Genomic DNA, 20,216 nt, shown 5'->3' with positions numbered 1-20,216 from the left:
GCCCACCAGCAGGCAACACTGTGCAGACTTTCTAGATCCTTTGAACACGTGAAGTTTCTCCTCTCTTAGGCACAGGGCTGAAATGACAGTGGGAGATAATCAGAAAATAAAAGAAAGCTTTTTGGACCCTGTAGTTCAAAGAATGAAGGTATTCTAGGGCCCAGAGAAGAGAAGGCCTATTCTTGGGCAACACCCAAACATAGCTTCCATGGGTTTTTCTGTGATCACAAAGGCCCCTGCCAAGATACACTGGCATGAAGCTATGCATGCTCTCTTCAGTCAAATAAAATCCAGACACTTCATTTTCACAATGAAGCTTGAAACCAGTCAAGCACTTTGTTTATTAAAAAAAAAAACTCTAATGGTAAAGTATATATTTTCTACATGCTACAGTTAGTTATTCATCCCCCCTCACATTTATATTTATGTTTTGTGTTAAAAGGAATCAAAAGGCGCCACCAGAATCAGTCATTTTTTCAAGAGGGTGCAAGAAGTGCTGAGGTGTCCAGGGGTCCCCAGTGTATCCTATAAGCAGACACAAGCTGATGCAACAACACTATTCAGAGCCCACCGTTTCCCAAGGGATGGAAGAAATGGCCGAGTTACTTGGCAGCTCCCTGAAGCAGAACATGTGGGCTGCAGCTAAGGTGTCATAATCAGAGTTAGTACCACTCTTCCAAGAGGAGAGTTGCTGCTAGTAATTACAGGGCACAAAGGCATAAACAGGTATGCACGGGGGTAAACTCTGGACATCTTTGTTGCATTAGAATTGCTTAGTATTGCTACTATTGCTGTATAGTAGGCCTGCTGGGAGCACCTTCTGTTTTAATGTATCGAGATGTGAAAGCAAAGGCCACTGGCTATGGCACCATGTCTGGTCTTTTCAAGGACAGAGAAGGTTAAGCTCTTTATCTCTGGAGCTCAAAAGGTTTCCTCTGAAGTACAGAACAGACAGGGAGAGGGAGATGGAATGCTGAAATGTGATGAGGGGACTGATCCCTCAGTAAGATAGCACCAGACCAGACGTCACCTTGTCCGGCTGGACGTCAGTGGGTGGCAAGGATGCTCAGAAGGTGGCCCAGCAGGTGAGGAGTAGGGAAGCCATCTTCTCCCCCATTTTAACTCTGCAGCTCTGCTTGGAACCCTCATGGGCTGTCAGTCCAGCTCTTTAGCCAAGTGAGGGGCAATTCATCCAAAGTAGTCCAAGGCAAGTTCATACTTCAATGCTAGCCAATCTCCCACTCACTGAGACCAGAGTCTGCTGACACCAGGTAGTCTTTGGTTTCTGTATGGTATGGCTGTCCATAGTACACACAAAAGTGCTGAAAGAGATGGGAGTGGACAACTAGCAAGGGGACCAACAGTGCCACACAGAGTTCAGGTTGGTAGGTATCCACTGTCACAGTCCAAAGAGAAGAGCAAGGCCTCCCAGAGGGCAGCCTACTCTGACACTTGAGACTTGGTACCATGGAAGGATAGGGAACCAGGCTGTGAATGTTTGTTGTTTTCAGTGTTGGTAATCCAACTCGGAGGGGCTTCAATATTCTACCAATGAGCAACACTCCCAACCCGTTCTTGGTGATGTCAAGTTGCCAGCTATTTGAAGGCAGGAGTAATTCCTGCTTTGTCCTTCAGTACTGGGTACTCGGTCATAAACACTAGACTATCCGTCCAGTCCAAGGCTGTTCCAAAGCCCTGGGCAGATTCGGCACCTGCCCTTTAATGCGGCATGCATGCTTTCCCACTTCCTACCTGGTAATGGAATTTCCAGTGGACTCAGAAAATTGTTAAAGGCCAAGAACTTTACCATAGAAATCAATTCTGTGGGGCAGCCTTGTGGCAGAGGGTTAAAATGACTATTGAAAGCAAAGAATGAGCTCTAGAATTTCCTAGAGGGTAGTGACATTAAAGGTGGTTTAATCTGGAACTCAGCTCTTTCCAAGTCTCACCCTGAGACAATGACATATGCCTACCAAATGGCAAGGGATGATTCTAAGGCAAAATTTGAGCAAAAGCCTATTTTATCAAGTGCTGGTCCTGACATTCAGATATCCTAAGTATCTGGTGGCTCTACAACATGCTGTACATTTGCCTGCAGATGGAAGATAAAGTAGTCATCACAAGGCAGTGAGCAGGGGTGAGCACAGAAAGGCCACCTCCACCTCCGGCCACTCTTTCAGCTGGCTTTGGCCTGTGACCTACTGAAAAGTCTGACCAAGGGGTAGAGCATGACACCTAAATGTGACACTTCATGCCCTGCAATCCTATGCACATTTCACTGCTGATAGTGGCAGAAAATAATGGACACACGGGAGTCACCTGGATTTGGGTCCCAGTGTGGCTACTACCTGGATAAAAGTGGGTATGTGATTTCCCTTACTGCATCTCAATTTCTTATTACACATCAGGTGTAAAGCTACTTACCCTAGAAGGTTGTCATGGGGATGAAAGAGGGAGCATGTCTAAGTACCTGTGACCTGCCCGTTGCTTGATATGGACCTTGTTACAATGACTCAGGACCTCTTCCATGGCCCTGACTCCAGGGAGTTTTCTTATGCTCTAGCAATCACTCCTAAACTAGTAGCCATGGTTCAGGATGTTGTAAACTTAAGTCCCTAGGCAACGACAGCTAGGAGAGTCTTTGGCCATTGAGACAGAGTGCTTCTAGTTGCCTGCCCTAAGGTCATCAGTGTGACTGCAGCAAAGAACAGTGAGCAGGAGGAATGTAGCTTCTGCATCTACACTTCACATTAGCATAGTAATGGTAGTGGAAAAATCAAATTCTTTTTCCACTTGCAGGGAAACATCTGTCCACAGGAAGTCAGAGAAGGTTCACTCCCACTTGGCTGACCTGGCAGAAGGAGGTGAGGTGAAAGATGTGCCTTCAGCAGTGCAGGCAGACACAACTCACAGCTCGTGACACCAGGGATGGAGCTCTCGCACTCTGGTCTACCCAGTACCACCATATAGTAGGTGTGCACACAATACTTAAAAGTCACTGAAAGCCAAAATCAAATAGAACACACATACAACCCAAGTAGCTTTGTCCCTTAGAAGTTAATCAAACCCTGCAAAACAGCTTCACAAAGGATGTTTATGCCTAAGTGGCCAAAAATTGATGAAAATCATGCTATGGGGCCTCTTTCCAAGTATGGGGTCTTGAAGAGGTGGGTCCCTCTCTCCCAGGTTCCTTTTGCCCAATGCCACTTTTCTCCAGGGTCCTGGGCATGGGTCAAGGTACAAGAAGCACCTCAGGCTTGACCCAAACTCAGGGGAGTAGGCCTTACAGGCTGAGAAAGAAGGAAGGTACTCAAGTTACTGCAGTGGGCCAGAGGAACCTCCTGGGCAAGCAGCCAGTCTGTGGCCTGTGGTAGGGACTAGGGGCTGGGTGTGCACCAGAGGGCTTTTTAGTCTTTGGCACTGCAGGTAGATGCAAGCCACCCCAGGCAAGCTGGCTTTGTGGTGCCAAAAGCATTGTAGCAGATGAGCACTGTGAATGGGAGATCCCTGAGGCAGGCAGGACAGAGTGGGACTGGATTCCCTCCTCTTCTGCTGGGTCAGTGGGATGAAGGGCTTCTAATCTCATCTCCTGGCAGCTAATTCACAGGTGCGAACTTTGGGCTAAGAGCTAGAACCTTGAGTCCTGATTCTAGCTCTCTATATTTCCCTTAAGCGTATCTGCCAAAAGGGGGAAAGGGCTGCTGCAGGATGCTCTCAGGGAGAGCACACACAGAGACAACTCACCTAGATACCTAGAAAGGAGCACAAGGCCCCAGCAGGGAGGTACAGGAGTCTGCTTGGCTCCCTTGGTTGGCCAACTCCTTACTGGGATACTGCTTGCTATGTTTAGTTTAGTAGTGACCCACTTTTGCTGGTCCTTGAGCCAACATAGCTTTGCACTATCTCCTAAGGGACACCAGCATGGGGACAGGGAACAACTTCCAGGATCCTGGGACTTCCCCTGCCCTGGAGAAGCAGTTGTTGAGGCTCCGAAGGCAGACCTCAATATATGCCACAGGGAAGGTGGTATGGGAGCAGCCCCAGTGCCCCCTTGTCCACCCAGGGAAGCTACACAGCCATCTGCTCCTGGGACCCAGTCAGCTTCCAACACCGCCTTGAGAGTTTGCCTCTTACAGGGGGAAGAGCACAGACATTCAGATCCTTTTTCCTCTTCTTCCCAGCTAGCGTGTCCTTCGGTGCATGGAGCTGAGTTCCCTCACTGGTAACATGGGTACAATATTAAAAGGGAGGGAGATCGTGAAGGTTAAAACACAAATGCAAACTGCCAAATATGCTGTTTGGCATCTACTAACTACGCAGTCAAGGGACGTTCACGAGGGATGCGCTTTGTCCAAACAGACTTGGAGACTTTTGGTCTAGGTAGACAAGAGGGAAATGGTCCAAATGGGAGTAGGAATTCTGATCTAGCAGACTAGAGGGACTGGAGCCTGCATCATGGAAATGTCGTATGCTTGGGGCTGGAGCCACCCCTTCAGAGCAGTCAGAGTCTCAAGGCAGAAGATGGCAGGCAGGACAGCCAAGTGGACCTCCAGCCCCACTCTTGGGGAGCCGCATTCAGCTGAGCCTCAGAAGCCAGAGGACCCAAGGTCTTGGAAAGAGGACACTTTCCAGGGGACTGGCAAGAGCTGACTTGCACAGGACGCTGTTCTTCAACAGTGAAAAAAGTCACTAGCTTTTAGATCCATGAAGGAGTTACAGCAAGTTGTTGGGGACTGGCAGGGCTGCTGCTTACCATGCCTTGTCTGAGCAGTGACAGACCCTGTCTGGAGCTGCTCCAGGAGGCAGGTCTAAATCTGGAGGCCTGGAAGTGTCACTGTCCTGCTGCTGGGTGGCAGTGCCACTGGCCAGGAGGAGTTCTCTTAAGGCAGGGATACTGAGGTGGATTTCTATCCAGCAAGGGAGGTGGTTTTGGAGCTCTAGGAATGCTTTGATGGGAGGCGCCAGCCCCAGAGCTGCTGACATTGCAGCCATTCACTTTCTACCCAGGCAGGGAAGAAAGCAGCACTCCAGTAGCTTCCTTCTTTGAAACTGCATGGAGACTGATAAATTAGAATACACATTAAATACACGGGGAAAGCCAGCAGGGACCAGCAGGACTTCCTGTCAGGGAGGCAGGAAGCTATGGCTTCTTCCTGAGATAGTTGGAAGGAATCCAGCCTTCCCAGGAAGGGGCCCCACTAACGACTTGGCAGAACCACCAGCCGCTGCTGTTCTTTTCCCGGACTTCAAATACTGTCCCTTCCTGGAAGCTGCTGGTATCTTCATCCCCTTCAAAATTGGCTACAGCCACATACAGAGAGTCCTTCGGGCCATCGGCACTGGGGAAGGAGGCCGCGGCTGCTTTCTCCTTGTTCTCTCCCATCTTGCCAGCTGCCCACGGCCCCAGCCCACCTTTGCCTCGCATGTCATCTTGGCCCCCAGAAGAACTGGAGAGAAAAGGTTTGGCTTTGGGAGGGACAAGTAGGGTACGGCCAGGAGCAGGGACCACCCTGCTTTCACTGGCTTCATATGGTGGACCTCTGACTTCTGGGAGGGGCTTGGATGAAGATGAGCTTTTCTTAGGGGGTGGTGGTCTTCGGGGTGGGACCACAGGTCTCTGCTGGGTAGGGTCTTGGAGAGGGACGGGCACATTTTTAGGTCCAGCCTCTGTGGCCTTGGTTGGTCTTGGAGGGGGCCTACAGGTTGTCTCCTTTGGGCCAAACCCGTCCTGCCTGCCAGCCCTGTCCTGGGCCCAGCTAGGCCCCTCCCCTGGGAGGAAACTTCGGCTAAAGGCCATGTCTTGGCCCCCAGCAGCCTGGTGGCTCTCCCCATCCAGCAAGGATTTCTCCTGGGACTTGGCAGGTCTAAGCTTACTCCTGAGGTGACAGATGTCCACTTGGTCTTCACCCTGAGATGGCTCTGTCCGGGGAGATGGAGCTGGTTTTGGCCTAACATGAGGTTTAGACTTCAAGAATGGATTCTGGGGAATGGCATCTGGCTTGTCCTCTGGAGGTTCAGTTTTAGATTTGGAGATGGGCCGGAGATTGGGCTTCTTCACTTCCTTGGCCGATACCTTGTGGCCATACTCCAGCCCCATGTCGTTTTTGAGTTGGAACAATTTGCTTTTGTCAGGTCTGGGCTCAGGTCTCCTGCTGTCCCGGGCTGGGGGTGCATGCTTGGTTGGAATCATTGGCAAAATCATACCAGGAGGCTTGGCTGGAGAGCCCCGGATCTGCTCTATCCTCTGTCGCTCTCTCTCCAGCAGCTCTCCTTCCGACTTGATGATGGATTCTTTCCTTGGAGGGAGGCTGGGCTTCTCTTCCAGGTCAGGGTCTGAGATCTCCTCGTAGCCTGCTGATGCTGACATATCTGAGGATGCCTTTCTCTGGGCCTCCTTCCCACCCTTCCAGTCTTTGGACCATGACATCCCTGAGTCCATGGCACCATGTGGTGTGTTGGGCAAGGGCCGGGAGGGACCCACAGTCTCATTGCCTGTGCTGTTTTCCATTGCTGCTGAATCTCTGAGCCGGAGCTGGGTCACCTCGTGGGGCAGGGGAGCCAGGAAGTTGGGTCTTGAGGCATTGCTGGTCTTCTTGTACTTATCAATGAAGGTTGCTGGAGCCCACCCTTCCTTATCATCAATCTGAATGTACCACCAGCCACTCAAGTTCTTCTCAATCACCTGGGAGAAGGACAGAGGAAAACACTTAGTAGGATTGGTGTCAGGACCAGCAGATCAGAAAGGTCTAGAACTTACATGCAACAGGAACACTAGGGGCTGTGCCTCTGTACTCTGCAGTCTTCTACAAGGTCACAGTGGACTATCTTGGGGGCACTATTGCATATCACAACATCTTACATGGTTGCAAGTGCCTGTCCAATTTTATCTAAGTTTTAAAAGATAGGGTCTTACTAAACCACCAAGATGGCTCAAACTCTTGGGTTCATGCAATCCTTTTGCCTCAGCCTCCTGAGAAACTGGGACTACAGCTGTGTGCCACTGCTCCTGGTGCATTCTTACCCCATTTAGGATTCTTCCAGCAGTTGTCCCTTGAGATACAGACTTAGGTATAGCTAGCTAATTTGACAAGTGGCCCTGGGAAATTCAAGCAAGGAAGTGGAAGAAGTGAGAAGAGAGACCAATTATGAGCAAGCTATTGCTCTGGGTCTGCTGGGGTTGAAACTTTCAAGCATGCTTTAGAAGACCACAGAGACAGAGTCTCAGGAGTCTTTCCCAGGCAGGGCATTTAACTACCAATGGCCAGCAGCACCCTATCAGGGCACTAACCCTTTCCCTGCTGGGAAGTAGGCATGATCAACCTTCAGGAACCTGTGTGCAGCTTGCAGTCACCTCAGACAGACTGGGGCACTGGCACCATCTCTTGTAATTCTAAAGAAAGACAAGGCAAAAGCTATGGAGAGCCAACATGACCCTCGGTCCTGGCAGCTTTGGTTGAGCACCAGATGAAGTAGCTGGCTTGTGAAACGTGTTTATAGAGACCATAACATGTGAAACGTGTCTATTTAAACATGGGAATCACGTTTAGCTCAATGTTTACAAATAGGGGACCTGAGGCTGGTTGAGTGGAACAGATTTTCATCTCTTATTTCCACTCACCTTCCAGGATCCACTCCCACTCAATGGCTGGAACTACCCATTGTATCAAAATCTTGCTTCATGTCTCTTTTCAGCCCAGTATGATATGGCTGTATCCATGGGGTGAAAGGAGCACCCCATGGATATATGTTAGAGACTGAGCAATGTCCCCTCCAAATTGACATACAGAAGTGTTAGCCCCCAGTACTTCCAAATGTCACTGTATTTGAATAGGGCCTTTAAAGAGGCAGTAAAGTTAAAAGGGGTCATAATGGTAGACTCTAATCCAGTATGACAGGTATCTTTATAAAAAGAGATGTGGTCAAGATGAAGACACAACAAGAAGGGCTATCTCAAAGAAGAATCCTCAGGAGAAACCAAACCTAGGAGTCCAGAATGGCCTTGAACTCACTCAATCCTCCTGCCTCAGCCTACCAAGTGCTGGGATTATAGGCATGTGCCACCATACTCAGCCCAATACCTTGATCTTGAACTTCCAGCCTCCAGAATTTTGAGAAAATAAATCACTGTTGTTTAATTCACCCCAGCTATGCTGTTTTGTTACGGCAGCTGCAGCAAACAAATACGCTGCATTTCTCCTGCAGCTTCTGTACGCTGATCTGATTCATATTTATAACTTTCCTGTGAGATAGGGATTGTTGTCCTGTTTTATATGCTGCTCTCAGGACAGCTGAGGAACTGGCAGAGTCATGCAGGAAGTTAGTGGTGGAGGAGAGAAGCCAAGGTAGGCAGGTGGTCTTCAGCACTGCCAACCCTACTGCTTGTGTGCAAGACTTGCTTGGGGCAGAGCCATGTCTGCGGTGAGGCCTGCTGAAGGGGGATGCAGGCACAGTCTGCTGCTCGGGTACTCTGTGGCCTGGCTGGTAAAGGACTGCCACCACAGGTGCTGCAGCAGGATGCTGGGCTCCAGCGTTCCCCAAGCGCTGCCTCAATGGCCCTGGGTAAGCTACATGTTTCAGATTGCAACCACAGAAGTGGGTGAGGATAAGAACACATACTTGCAAGATTTCACTGATGATTACAAGAGCTAATGCATGCAGCAGCATTTGGAAAATACGATCTAGTATTAAACCCAGGTGGAGGTCACTGAGAAAAGCAGGATGTGCTGGACTGGCAGCACAGGGAGATCACTATCTCCTAATACTAGGCAGCTCTGCTAGCAAAGGTGACACAGGACACAGTCATCACCAGCACATTTACAAATTCAAAGTTGTGTACACGAAGGAATGAAAACAGGACAATAATCAGTGTAAGTTTATCAATGAGGATTTGTTAAACTTACATTCAATGCAAAGGACTGTGGGCAAAGCTCTGGGCATTTGTGCTCTTAATCATGTCTTGTGGGAGTTCTATGTACTAGAGAGGCCAAGAACTACAGTAAATAAAAGCAAATGCAAGACTACAAGACTGAGGGATTAAAAAAAAAAGAGCCTTGGCTTTATTTTTATTTATTTATTTATTTATTTTTTTAAAGAGCCTTGGCTTTAAAACGATAGAGACCTGAGTTTGATTCTCAGCTCCACTACTTGTTAGCTCTGTAACCCTGGGCAACTACCAAAACAATTTGGTCCACAAACAGAAGCAGTGGCAAAATTTTGTTTTTGTTTGCACTGGGTGACAAGCACAACCATGGCCATCTTCCCTACACATACACAAACATGGCAATCTTTTCCAAAATCATAGAACAAATTAAGTTCATGAACCGAGGCACCACTGTAATTTCCCCTTTCCACCTTTCTGAGTCTCAAGTACCTCATCTATCACATAGATGATATTGATAGATGAGCTAGTGATATTGAGCTCTCAGGATTTCTGGGAAGGTCAGTTATCAGTTAGCTGAGGACCTGGCATAGAAGAGGTACCTACATCATCAACATCACCACTGCCACCACCACTGTCATCTTCTAAAAACATGTCTTAAAGGTAAGTAGTCCAGACAAGAAACTATAAGGTGTGCCTGGTGGCCTGACGGCCAGGAAGCTGTAGTTCATTTACAAGTTCTTAAGATGTCACAATGAACCAGGAAGGGAAAGCTGAGAACGGGAAAGCAGAGCATATGGAACTGATTAAGAGAAAGGAACACATGATTAAGCCAAAAACTTCAGTTGGCAACTATTTGTTTCATTAAGTCTCTCCAGGCCCTACTGGCAGAGCCTCTGCTGACATTATGGGACAGTAAAGCAAAGAAAGTAAAGAAAATGTAAAGAAAAGAAAGTCAGGTATGTGAGGTTTTCACTGGATCAGCTTTAGCAAGAACTTGAGAGGAAGGCCAGAAAGAAGCAAGGGGAATGGTTCCACGTGAAGAGTCCGTGGGCCCAGAGGGGGCCTCCTTAACACCTCCAGAAAATGCCAGGGACTCCTGCAGTCCCTGTGGCCTACTGTGTCTGCTCCCACTTCAGCACACTGTCCACGACATCCTGAGGGGCCAGGGAAGACTTCTGAACATTCTGAGCCAGGAAATGGCAGTACTAATTGGCAAGTGTTCAGTTTGCCAGCAGGCTCAAACAATGATGTCTATTAGCAGAAGCTGCTGGAAACTCACTGTCAAAGGTTGTTTTGTTTCTGTAAGGGATAGAATCTGAGCCTTTGTAATGTTAAACAAGGGCTCTACCACTGAACTACACCCCCAAGGCCCTCAAGGCGGCAAATGTTTCTCCCCAGTATTAGGAATTGAACCCAGGGAGCACTGAGCTACATTACTAGGTCTTTTTATTATTTTGTGATAGGGTCACACTAAGTTGCTTAGGCTCATCTCAAACTTGTGATCTTTCTGCCTCAGCTTCCTGAGTAGCTGGTATTATACGTGTGTGCTACTGTGCCTGGCTAAGGCTGTGACTTAATTAAGAAGCTTTTATGTTTCCAGCTCTTTGGGCAGAAGCCCCTTTATAACACGCAGTTTAGACTTCTGGTTTAAGACTGGAGACTGAGCAAACAGCAGTATTCTCTTTCTGCAACAACTCTAGGGAGAGAAAGAAGTGAATCAAAGCCAACCTCAGGAGAAGGAAGAATAGAAGCTGGCAGGCCAGGAATTGTGAGGAATCACACCATTTCTGGTAGAGGTGCTGCAGCCCAGAACTACCTGCTGTGAGGAGTTTTTTTTTTTTTTTTTTTGTGAGGAGTTTTCATGCAAAAGATGGGAGACTCCAGGATGCTGGAGCTTAGTGAAGGAGTGGGCAGGGGCAACAGACAGGTGAGTAACTGGTTAACAGCAGAAGCAGCAGGATGGCGGACCCTCTCTTTACCCACTCTGGTAAGGCAGCCAAGTGGAGTAGGGCACTGCTTACTGGTAGAAACAATTAATTTGCAGCGCTGGGTTACAGACATATGACACTACTCCGTGGCTGGCTCAGAAGTGCTGCAACTGGTACTGAAGCCAAAGCGAGCTGACCAATTCCTCAGGTATACTTCCAGGGTCTGTCAGACTACCTGAAGCCTTATCCTGTACCACGGAAAAACTGAAATAAGTACCAACAGCATCACAAAGAACCAGCAACTGAGGAAAGAGAAATAATAAATAATAGGTCTATGAGTTAAGAAACATGCTATCCTTAGGGAAATACTAGGGGACATCAAGTTCATGAAAGAAAAAGCGAAACAAGAACAAGTAACTATGGAAAAGAGTAAAAAAAAAGAGTTCTTGGAAATATAAATTGTAACCGATGAAATAAAATAAGCAACAGACTAAACAGCTGAAAAACAAACTAATGAACTCCAAGAGCACAATGTTTCAAGAAGGTAGCACAAAGGCCAGGTGCAATGCACTCTGGAAGGCTGAGGCACAAGAATGCAAAGTTTAAGTCCAGTGGGAACCCGAGAGAGACTTAGTGAGCCTCTGCCTCAAAATAAAAAATAAAAAGGCAGGGGATTGTAGCTCAGCTGAGCGGTAAAGATCCTGAGTTCAATTCCCACTACAAAGCAAGCAAACAAACACACAGCCCAAAAAGATGAAGACAGATAATACCAGAATAGTTAAACAAAGTTAGTAGACATTGGCGAGTAGAGCCAGGAGTTCTTCTTTCAATTTAATTATAGTTCCAGAAGGAAAATCCAAGAAGAGTAAAGAGAGTCAGTATTTATAGAAGCAAAGTGAGGGCTGGAGGTTTAACCCAGTGATACAGCATAAGGCCCCGGGTTCTAGCTCCAGTGCTGATAAATGAATGAATAAAAAAAAAACAAAAAACAAAACAAAAGTGGGGAATTTTCTAGGACAACCTCCTGAGTCCTTAGACTGTAAAGACCCACCCCTTGTTTAGCAGGATAAAAATAAACCATTTTATACTCAGGCACCCAGTAGTGAAATTAGATAATAATTATTCCTGAGAGAATCTGACATACTCTGATAAGACATACTCTGAATAAGAATCATGTTGACAGTAGTGTTACTAGCAAACTAGATGGGAGAAGAGAATGAAAACAAAACAGAACACTCAAAAAAGTGAATAGAACAATAGGTTCAAAGTGCTGAGGAAAGATTAAACTTGGTGTTCAAAACTCAATCACTGAAGAGGGGAAAATAATTTTCACATTGCCAAAAAACTGTATAGAAGTGGGTGCTCTCCTTCTTTAAGGACACACAGTTAAATATGAACCCATGGAAGCCAATGCAAGGGAGGAAAGGGAAACCAGTGCCACTCAGGGCAGGCTGCCCAGAGGAGGAAGGGATTTGGAGTTAGATTTTGCTAGGCCAAATTCAGTTCAGAAAGCAGCCTTGAGAACCTCCTATGAGTATGCAAGTAGAATAGCTGGGTTAAAGGAAGGTCATTCCTGTCAGAGAGGAGGGGAGGTGAGGAAGAGCCAGCTTGGCCAGGGGGGCTCTGGAAAGCAGTGGAAGTAAGGCTGAGGGGCAGCTGTGGGAGGGTCAACGCTTGAGCACATAAAGGAAACATGGGTTTCTCATCAGATTGGGATGTGCAGTTTGAATATCCCAAAGCTAAAAACCTGAAATGTTTCATCCAAAATCAGGAACTTTCTAAGTGCCAAGATGAGGCCAGAAGTGGAAGATTCTACATTTTCAGTAACAAAATAAATGAAAATAGTGCTTGATAAGTGTGAGCTATTGTGGTTCTTATTTACATCTTGTTAGAAGACATATAGATCACAAAAGGAACCTCCATTTCTCTTAATTCAATGAATGGAAAGATTTGTATTATTCGTGTTTGTGGACAGGATATCATGTTTGCATCTTGGACTATGAATAACCACTAAGAAGACAACAATATGCAGTGTATTAATTATTGAAACTGTCCTACTAATTGGTTTTGAAACTGTCTCATTGTTATTTGTTTCTCAATAAAATTATTTAAAACAACAACAACAACAACAAAAAAAACAAAAACAAAAAAAAAACAAAAGGAACCTCCAAGCCAGGGAAGCTACACAAACATGAGTTTGCACTGAGACCTGACAGGTTAGGCAGGAGTTAGATACAACGGGTACCAGCTGAGATGGGGTGGGATGTCTTCCTGTAGGGCTCTACTCAAGCAGTTTACTTCCTCGGAGGTCCATAACCTGATGGATGAGCTTATTAAGCCAACAAATGTTCAGCAAGAATCTTCTAAGCCAGGCTTCATGCTAGACATACTCCTATGAAAACCATAGACAAAATTCCTAACCCAAAGAGTTTGTGTTCTGGATGGACAATAAACCACCCACCCGCCTATCCAACCACGTATCTACCCAACCAGCAAATTAATGAAGACCCTGAAGCTAGAGTTTGATGCTCTGGGAAGCCAGAGGAAAAAGAAAGTATGTACTAGCTGCAAAGGTGACTGTGAAAGGCACTCTGAAGTGGTGAAAGGAGGCCTACTGAGCTGGATGGAAGGGTTCTGCAAACAGTTGGACTCTTGCTGTGACAGAGAACCTGCCTTGGAGTGGATCTGAATCTGACACTAGAACCTGGAAGCACAAATTCTACCACCAGCTCTACAAACAAGAATTTCTGGGCATTCAGCTATTGTACCTTTATTTGTCTCTGTTCCCTCACTCACAGAATGGGGCAGTACATTGATGCTGTCAAGTAGAGCTGAAAGGTAGTGGGGGGGGGGGTTGTAAAGGAGTACAGTATTAGGACCCAGGGACTTCTGGATTCAGCAGTGGGAAGGTGAAGTGGGCCAGAGGCTATGAGACTCAATTCTGGGATCTTCATTGGAGCAGAGGTCACAGGCCTTGTGCTGTTGAGGCCACCTTCCTCGTGCCTGGAAAAAAGTCTGAATGGAGCCAACCTATGAGAAACTTTCTTGAAAGAGGAAGTCCTGCTGCTATCACATGCGTCTGAGCAAGCACCAGGGCTGAAGGCAGAACTACTACACCTGCGTCACGGTGAGGCTGACGATGGTTTCTTCCCAGGCGGCGTGTGCAAGTCAGCACAAAGAGCAGGTGTCTACATGTTAAAAGCATGCTTTCAGGTGCTATGTGTTCACCAGCCCAAGTCCCGCCTTTGGGCCAGTCTCTCCCGCCACTGTCTCCTTTCTTCCTTGCTTCCACAGTCAACCTCTGTGAGTTCCTTGCAACCACTGTTTGTACTTCTTCACTTCTCATGCTCTTTCGTTTCCCTTGGGGTCTGCTTGATTTTTCCCCACCTCTTAATGGACTGCTCTTGCCAAGTGACCAGTGACTTCCTTCCTGCATCGCGAAAGCACCTTCACAGGCAGTGGCACTGTGAGTGTCTGGCCTCCGCTTAATGCTCCACTGCTGCCTGCTTCCCCCCACTACTCTGACTCCTGTCCAGACCGTCCTTCACCTGCCTGACCATCCAATGCCAGTGTCTCCCAGCTTCCTTCCCAGCCCCGTTATCTCCTCCTTCTTCCTGGTTTAATCCATCTACAACTTCTATTTGCCATTAACAGGGTGACTTTTCAACTTCAGACATGACACCCAGATGTCCAGCAGCAGCAGCACTGCCTGGCTATTCCTCAGGTAGCTCTGCTTCCCCACATCTAACACCAGCCTCGTGGTCTTCTCCACACCTTATCCCTACCCAGTATTGCTGTGATAACATCTTAAACATCCCTGACACTTTGATATGTTAGGCACTTAACAAGGGTGCATAATGAATAATGATGTGGGGCATATTCTTCTGTAACAGGTTAAGACAAAACTCAGAATTGCCCAAATTCTCTCCCTGCAGCCACTGATGCAAATAACAGCAGAATCAAAACACAAAAGGATTTTTTTTTTTTTTTTGGTGAAACATCAAGATGCCTTAATGCCCCTGGAAGCAGGGTCAAAGCAGAGTCCATGGGCTCTGAGGACACTGGCCAGAGGATGCCAAGCCTACCTTCTGGGTGCTGTGTACAGGAAGCCCAGGCCAGACACAGTAGAGGGTGGTGTCACTAGCACTGTGGGGGAAGGGGAAAGAGTGAAGAAAGGGAAAGGAGGGAAGAGGAAAAAACGACCCCGAAGGATGTGTTCTAAGGTGGGTGGGTCAGTGGTACCCATAGTCCTAGGCTTTCACACACTCTGGAACTATGTTCTTTAGCAGACAGGGGAGGGGATAAAACTCTGAGCTTGTGTATACCAGCTAAGTGCTCTTCAGGGTCAAGAAAAGCACCTTGCACACATCTCCATGGTAGGTACTCTATGGATACTATCATTCCTTGGTACCTACGGGGGGAAGGGTTCTAGAACCCCATGGATACCAAAATCAATGGATGCTTACGTCCCTAACATAAAATGGTGTCATATTTACATAGAACCTACATACATCCTGTTACTTTAAATCACCTGACTTACTTACACTGTAATATCTAAGACAATGTAAATACTATGAAAATAGTTGCTATATCTGGTATACTCAGTACACAGGTTTTTCATAAATATCTTCTGTGGTTAGTTGGTTCCCCAGATGCATAACCCGTAGGCACAGATGGTAGACTGTATTTGTCGCAGAGAGGAACATAGTAAATCTGTCTCCCCAGATGGTAGGCAGCATCTGGCCCCTGCATATACATGACACAGTGGAGGTGGGGTATCCATTTCCGGCTCACCTGCTTTGCCCATGGTTTCAAGAGCCACCTTCTCCAAAGGTTTTTTTTTTTCTTCTGGTGGAACTAGGGATTGAACTCAGGCCTTGCGCTTGCCAGGGAAGCACTTATTCTACTGAGCCATCTCCCCGGCCCCTCTCCAAAGGTTTCTAACCCCCAGTCCCTGTGGGCATCTCATTGCTTGCTGGCTTTCTTCTTTTTTCATTCATCATTCATTCATTCATTCATTCATTCATTCATTCTTTTGGTACAGGGTCTCACTACGCAGCTCAGACTTGTAGTGATCCTCCTGTCTCAGCCTCCCAGTGCCAGGATTTTATTATTTATTTATTTATTTATATTTATATATATATATATTTTTTTTTGCGGAACCAGGGATTGAACTCAGGCCCTTATACTTGCCAGGCAAGAGTTTATTCTACTGAGCTATCTCCCCAGCCCCTTTTCTTAATTTTATTTATTTATATTTATATTTTATTTATTTATTTTCCAGTGCCAGGATTATAGGTGTGCACCATCACACCTGGTTTCGGTGGCTGGCTCAGTGTGTGGCTGGCACGGCATGTGGTACCAGGGATCAAACTCCAGTCCTTGCGCTTGCCAGGCAGGTGCTTAGATCACCAAGCTATCTCCCTGGCCCCATGCTCTCTTAAGAGAATGAGAAACACCTAAGAGCTTTAACCTAATGAGAACAGCAAAGAAAAATGCAAGAGGAGCAAGGATTTACTCTGAGCTTAATCTTGTGATCAGAGCAGATATGCAGAGGAAATGGGAAGAAAAGCAGAAGCAAGATGGGAGGCAGGAGGTGATTAAGAGAAGAAAAAGGAATACAACCCAATTTCAAAGAACCACACAGTGTACAATTCCACCTATATCCAAAGTCCCAAGGGGATAAATCTAAAGGGGCAGAATCGTTGGGAATAGGGTTGGGGGGAAATGGAAGGGAACTGTTACTGGGCCGGGGTTTCTTTTTGTTCTGGAATTAGATAGCTGTTCTGGTCGTGCAACTCTGTGAATATAAGAAACTACTGAATTATATTGCACTTCTAATTGATAAAATTGCTTGTTATGTGAACTGTATCTCAATAAAGCTGTTAACTTCTCCACACCCTAGCTTTCATATGCAATAGGTAAGAGGAGGAGAGAAGCCATGCCTGTCATCAAGAATGACAAGCAGAGAGGGAGAGCAGGCGCACACACCTCAACCTTCAGGCCTGCCTGGAAGCTGATGCCATCTGGGATGGTGGTCTGGAACTCCGCGATGGTGTAATATTCTTCCTCTACCTGCGGCGGGACAGGAGGCTTCGGCAGGTTGAGACCTCGAGGCTGGCAAAATTAAAAGCAGGGCTAACCGTTACCTGAATGTGAGCCAGGGGACTGTGGCATACAATCACCACAGAGACGGTGCTGGTGGACCTATCTATTTATTTCTTTGGCAGAACCGGGGATTGAACTTAGGCTCTTGCGCTTGCCAGGCAAGCACTTATTCTACTGAGCCATCTCCCCAGCCCCAGGTGGACCTATTTAGATTCTAATAGTAAAAAACAAAGAGGACCTGACTATCACCTTCTAGAAGAGATTTCACTGGCCTTTCCTGAGAAACCCAGAATATCTGGCTCAATGTTGAAAAGATGGGGTAGCATTTTACTCTGAATTGAAGGAGCAGTTGGGGCTGTGGAAATAACACAGATTTGCAAGTCACATCCATCTGACTGGACATACAGATGATGGGCATGACCTGGGGCCTTCCCCTGCTGGAGAGCTCAGTTTTATCACCTGTAGAATGGGTACAACAATAGTATCAAGCTGGTGTGCTCCCTATAAGTAGGGTTTTTGTTTTTGTTTTTTTAATTTTGAGACAGAGTCTCTCTGAATAGTTTATGCTGGCCTTCAGCTCACTATGTAGTCCAGATGGTCCTCACACTCATGGCAATCTTTCTGCCTCAGCCTCCTCAATGCTGGGATTACAGGTATGTACCATAAGTATTCACTGCATGGGCCAGGGAGATGGCTCAGTGGAATAAGCGCTTCCTTGGCAAGTGCAAGGCCCGAGTTCAATCCCTGGTTCCACGAAAAAAAAAAGTGTTCACTACAAGTATTCAATAAGTTAATGTGGTACACATGGTGTACTGCATGGTACCCAACAGGTGCTCGCTCAATAGATAAAAAAGACAAAGAGAAAGAAAAGAAAAAAGAAGAAGAGGAAAAGAAAAGAAAAAATTCCTGTTTTTCCAAGTAAAGGTTGAGTAACCTTTATGTGAAGTGGTTGGGACCAAAGTGTTTGGATTTTACAGAGCTGCATACACATACTGAGATATCTTGGTGATGGGTCCCGAGTTTAAACATGAAATTCATTCATAGTTCGCATGTACGTATCATGCAACCTGCCACTTGAGGTCAGGTGTGGAATTTTCCATGAATGCTGTAAAAACAGTGCTGGAAAAGTTTTGCATTTTGGAAGCATTTGAGAATTTAGGACCACAGTTGCTTCACCTACACTGGTTAAGAAGGTAACTAGCAATGTCATATCAATTATTACTATACTCTCTATAAAATACATTTTTAATTTTTTTATTATTATTATTTTTTTTTTGGCGGAACCGGGGATTGAACTCAGATCCTTGCGTTTGCCAGTCAAGCACTTATCCTACTGAGCCATCTCCCCTGGCCCCTAAAATACATTTTTTAGAAAAAGGTAATAAAATAAAAAGAGAGACAACAAAAATTTAAGATTTCTTAAAAGCATGTGATAATATTCAATCATATATCCAATCTTGCATAACTGTATCTATTAATCTGAGCAACAGATTTGATGATAAAAATAGATAATATATCAACCATTGTTAATTAGCCATTCTTGTTTTGAAAATCTGTAACATGTATTGTTGTATGCTACCCTGTTTCTGTCTTTGTTTTTGTTTTTCTTGCTTTTGTTTATAGTCTTCAAAATAAAAGAAAATTATAAGAAAGAAGGTACCTAGAGAATTTAAAAGGGGTATAATATAAATGACACCATAAATGATATTTATGTTGCATCCAAACTTGCACATTGAGGGGGCCAGGGAGACAGCTCAGCAGCATGAATGTCTGCCTGGCAAGTTCAATGTCTTGAGCTGCCAAAACAAAAGAAAAAACAAACAAACCAAAAACCCCCTTGCACATTGGGACATCTTATTTGAGAAGACTGATCTCTCTGAGAAGAGGGCTTATTTGAGAAGACTGATCTCTCTGAGAAGAGGGCTGAGAGAGAAGAGAGGTTCCAAGGCCTCTATTTGGTATTACACAAATATTCTCTGGATCCTGCGTATGGCATATCACCAGCCTAGACCCATCTTTCTACCTGTTAAGGGGACTGGCTGCACAAGGATGCTTCAAGGACAGGAAAGAACACCTCTGGAAGGGCCAAGGGTATGTGGGGCAGGCTCCCTGGGGCAAAGGTCCACTTACGATGGTCATATCCCGGCGAGGAGGGGGTCTCTGCCTCATCTTGGGTGATCCTATGGAGAAATGAGACTTATTTCATTCCTACACAGAGCTCTACATATAATTCCTGAGGTAGACAGATGTCAGGAGAAGTCCTGTCTCTCCCACAGAGGATGGGTAGAACCTCTGCCCAGGAGACAGCTCGCCACTGTACCTTTCCTACAGGAAGAGTCTGAGCAGGAAGGAGCTATGTGTGCTTGGCCTAGGACCCCTCTCAGCGTAGCTTTGCCTGGATCTCTTTTATGCAGGGACAAAATGGGATGGTACCCAGTCCGTAGCAAGAGAAAGCTTTCCAGTAAGGACAAAAGGCATAGGCCTCAGAACCATACAGAAATGGATACCAACTCAGCTCTGTGGCTCCACACTTCTGGTAGGGGACAAACCAAGCAGATGAAGTGAGAGAAAAGGCCCCCTTCTGTGGAGAGGGACGGCAGGTGTCAGCTCTCAGCAGGTCACAGGCATGCAGCAGTCTCCTGTCTGGTTTTGCGCTCTAGAGCACCTCCAACTAAACAACACATAAACAAATGGGATCAAACAGACATAGGCTGGCAACCTCAGGGATTTTCACTCTGGAGTAGTGCTGCCCTAGCTGTGGGCCTCAGGGGCAGGGGAGGATGGCTCTGAGTAGTCCACGGCTCCTGGCTGAAGGAGGAATGCTGAGCGGGACTGGGCTGCCTTGGGTCTGCACCGCAGGCTAACTTGGAAGCTAGGATATAAAGGAGACTGGCAACCCTTCAAGTGCCAATGTCTTGGGTGAGCCATAGTGAATGGTGGGTAAAGGCAACAGAGTGACAAGATGCTGACCGCAAGGAGTTGTCATGTCTTCTCTGAACATACAGATGGACAGTTTTACCAAAGTTAAACAAATCCCTAGATCATCTGAAATCCTGTAATTGGGGTATGTTATGCAGGTACCTTGGGGAAGGAAGTTTTTGTTTTAGCACCTAAACTTTTCACTTGATTCTCCAGTGTTAACAGGAATCCTCATATGCTCTTGACTACAATAGGTCTGAATTAAAGAGACTTGGGGCTGGCCAAAACTCATGCTGTAGTATCTGAGAAAATACCATCAGGGGAACTAAGCAGAGAACATGAAGTGTCAGTGACTCAGGAGCTTCACTGCCACCTGGCAG

At 46.4% G+C, this 20,216-nt stretch overlaps 1 protein-coding gene across 1 annotated transcript in view; it reads right to left on the bottom strand.

The window, feature by feature from the left end:
* Positions 1-322: 322 nt before the first annotated feature.
* Positions 323-20,216, bottom strand: part of Sh3pxd2b (SH3 and PX domains 2B) — a 153,335-nt gene continuing 133,441 nt past the window's right edge. Inside the window, exons 11-13 of the mRNA XM_023705047.1 lie at positions 19,048-19,097; positions 16,801-16,926; positions 323-6,682 (exon numbers count right to left, since the gene is read on the bottom strand). Of these exons, the coding sequence (XP_023560815.1) occupies positions 5,141-6,682; positions 16,801-16,926; positions 19,048-19,097 (1,718 nt within the window). The 3' untranslated portion in view covers positions 323-5,140. The remainder of the gene's footprint in view (positions 6,683-16,800; positions 16,927-19,047; positions 19,098-20,216) is intronic.

This window comes from Octodon degus, unplaced genomic scaffold (assembly GCF_000260255.1).
Source record: "Octodon degus isolate 3935 unplaced genomic scaffold, OctDeg1.0 scaffold00212, whole genome shotgun sequence".
Classification (NCBI taxonomy): Eukaryota; Metazoa; Chordata; class Mammalia; order Rodentia; family Octodontidae; genus Octodon; species Octodon degus.
The sequence above is the reverse complement of the archived record's forward strand: the minus strand, read 5'-3'. Positions and strand labels throughout refer to the sequence as shown.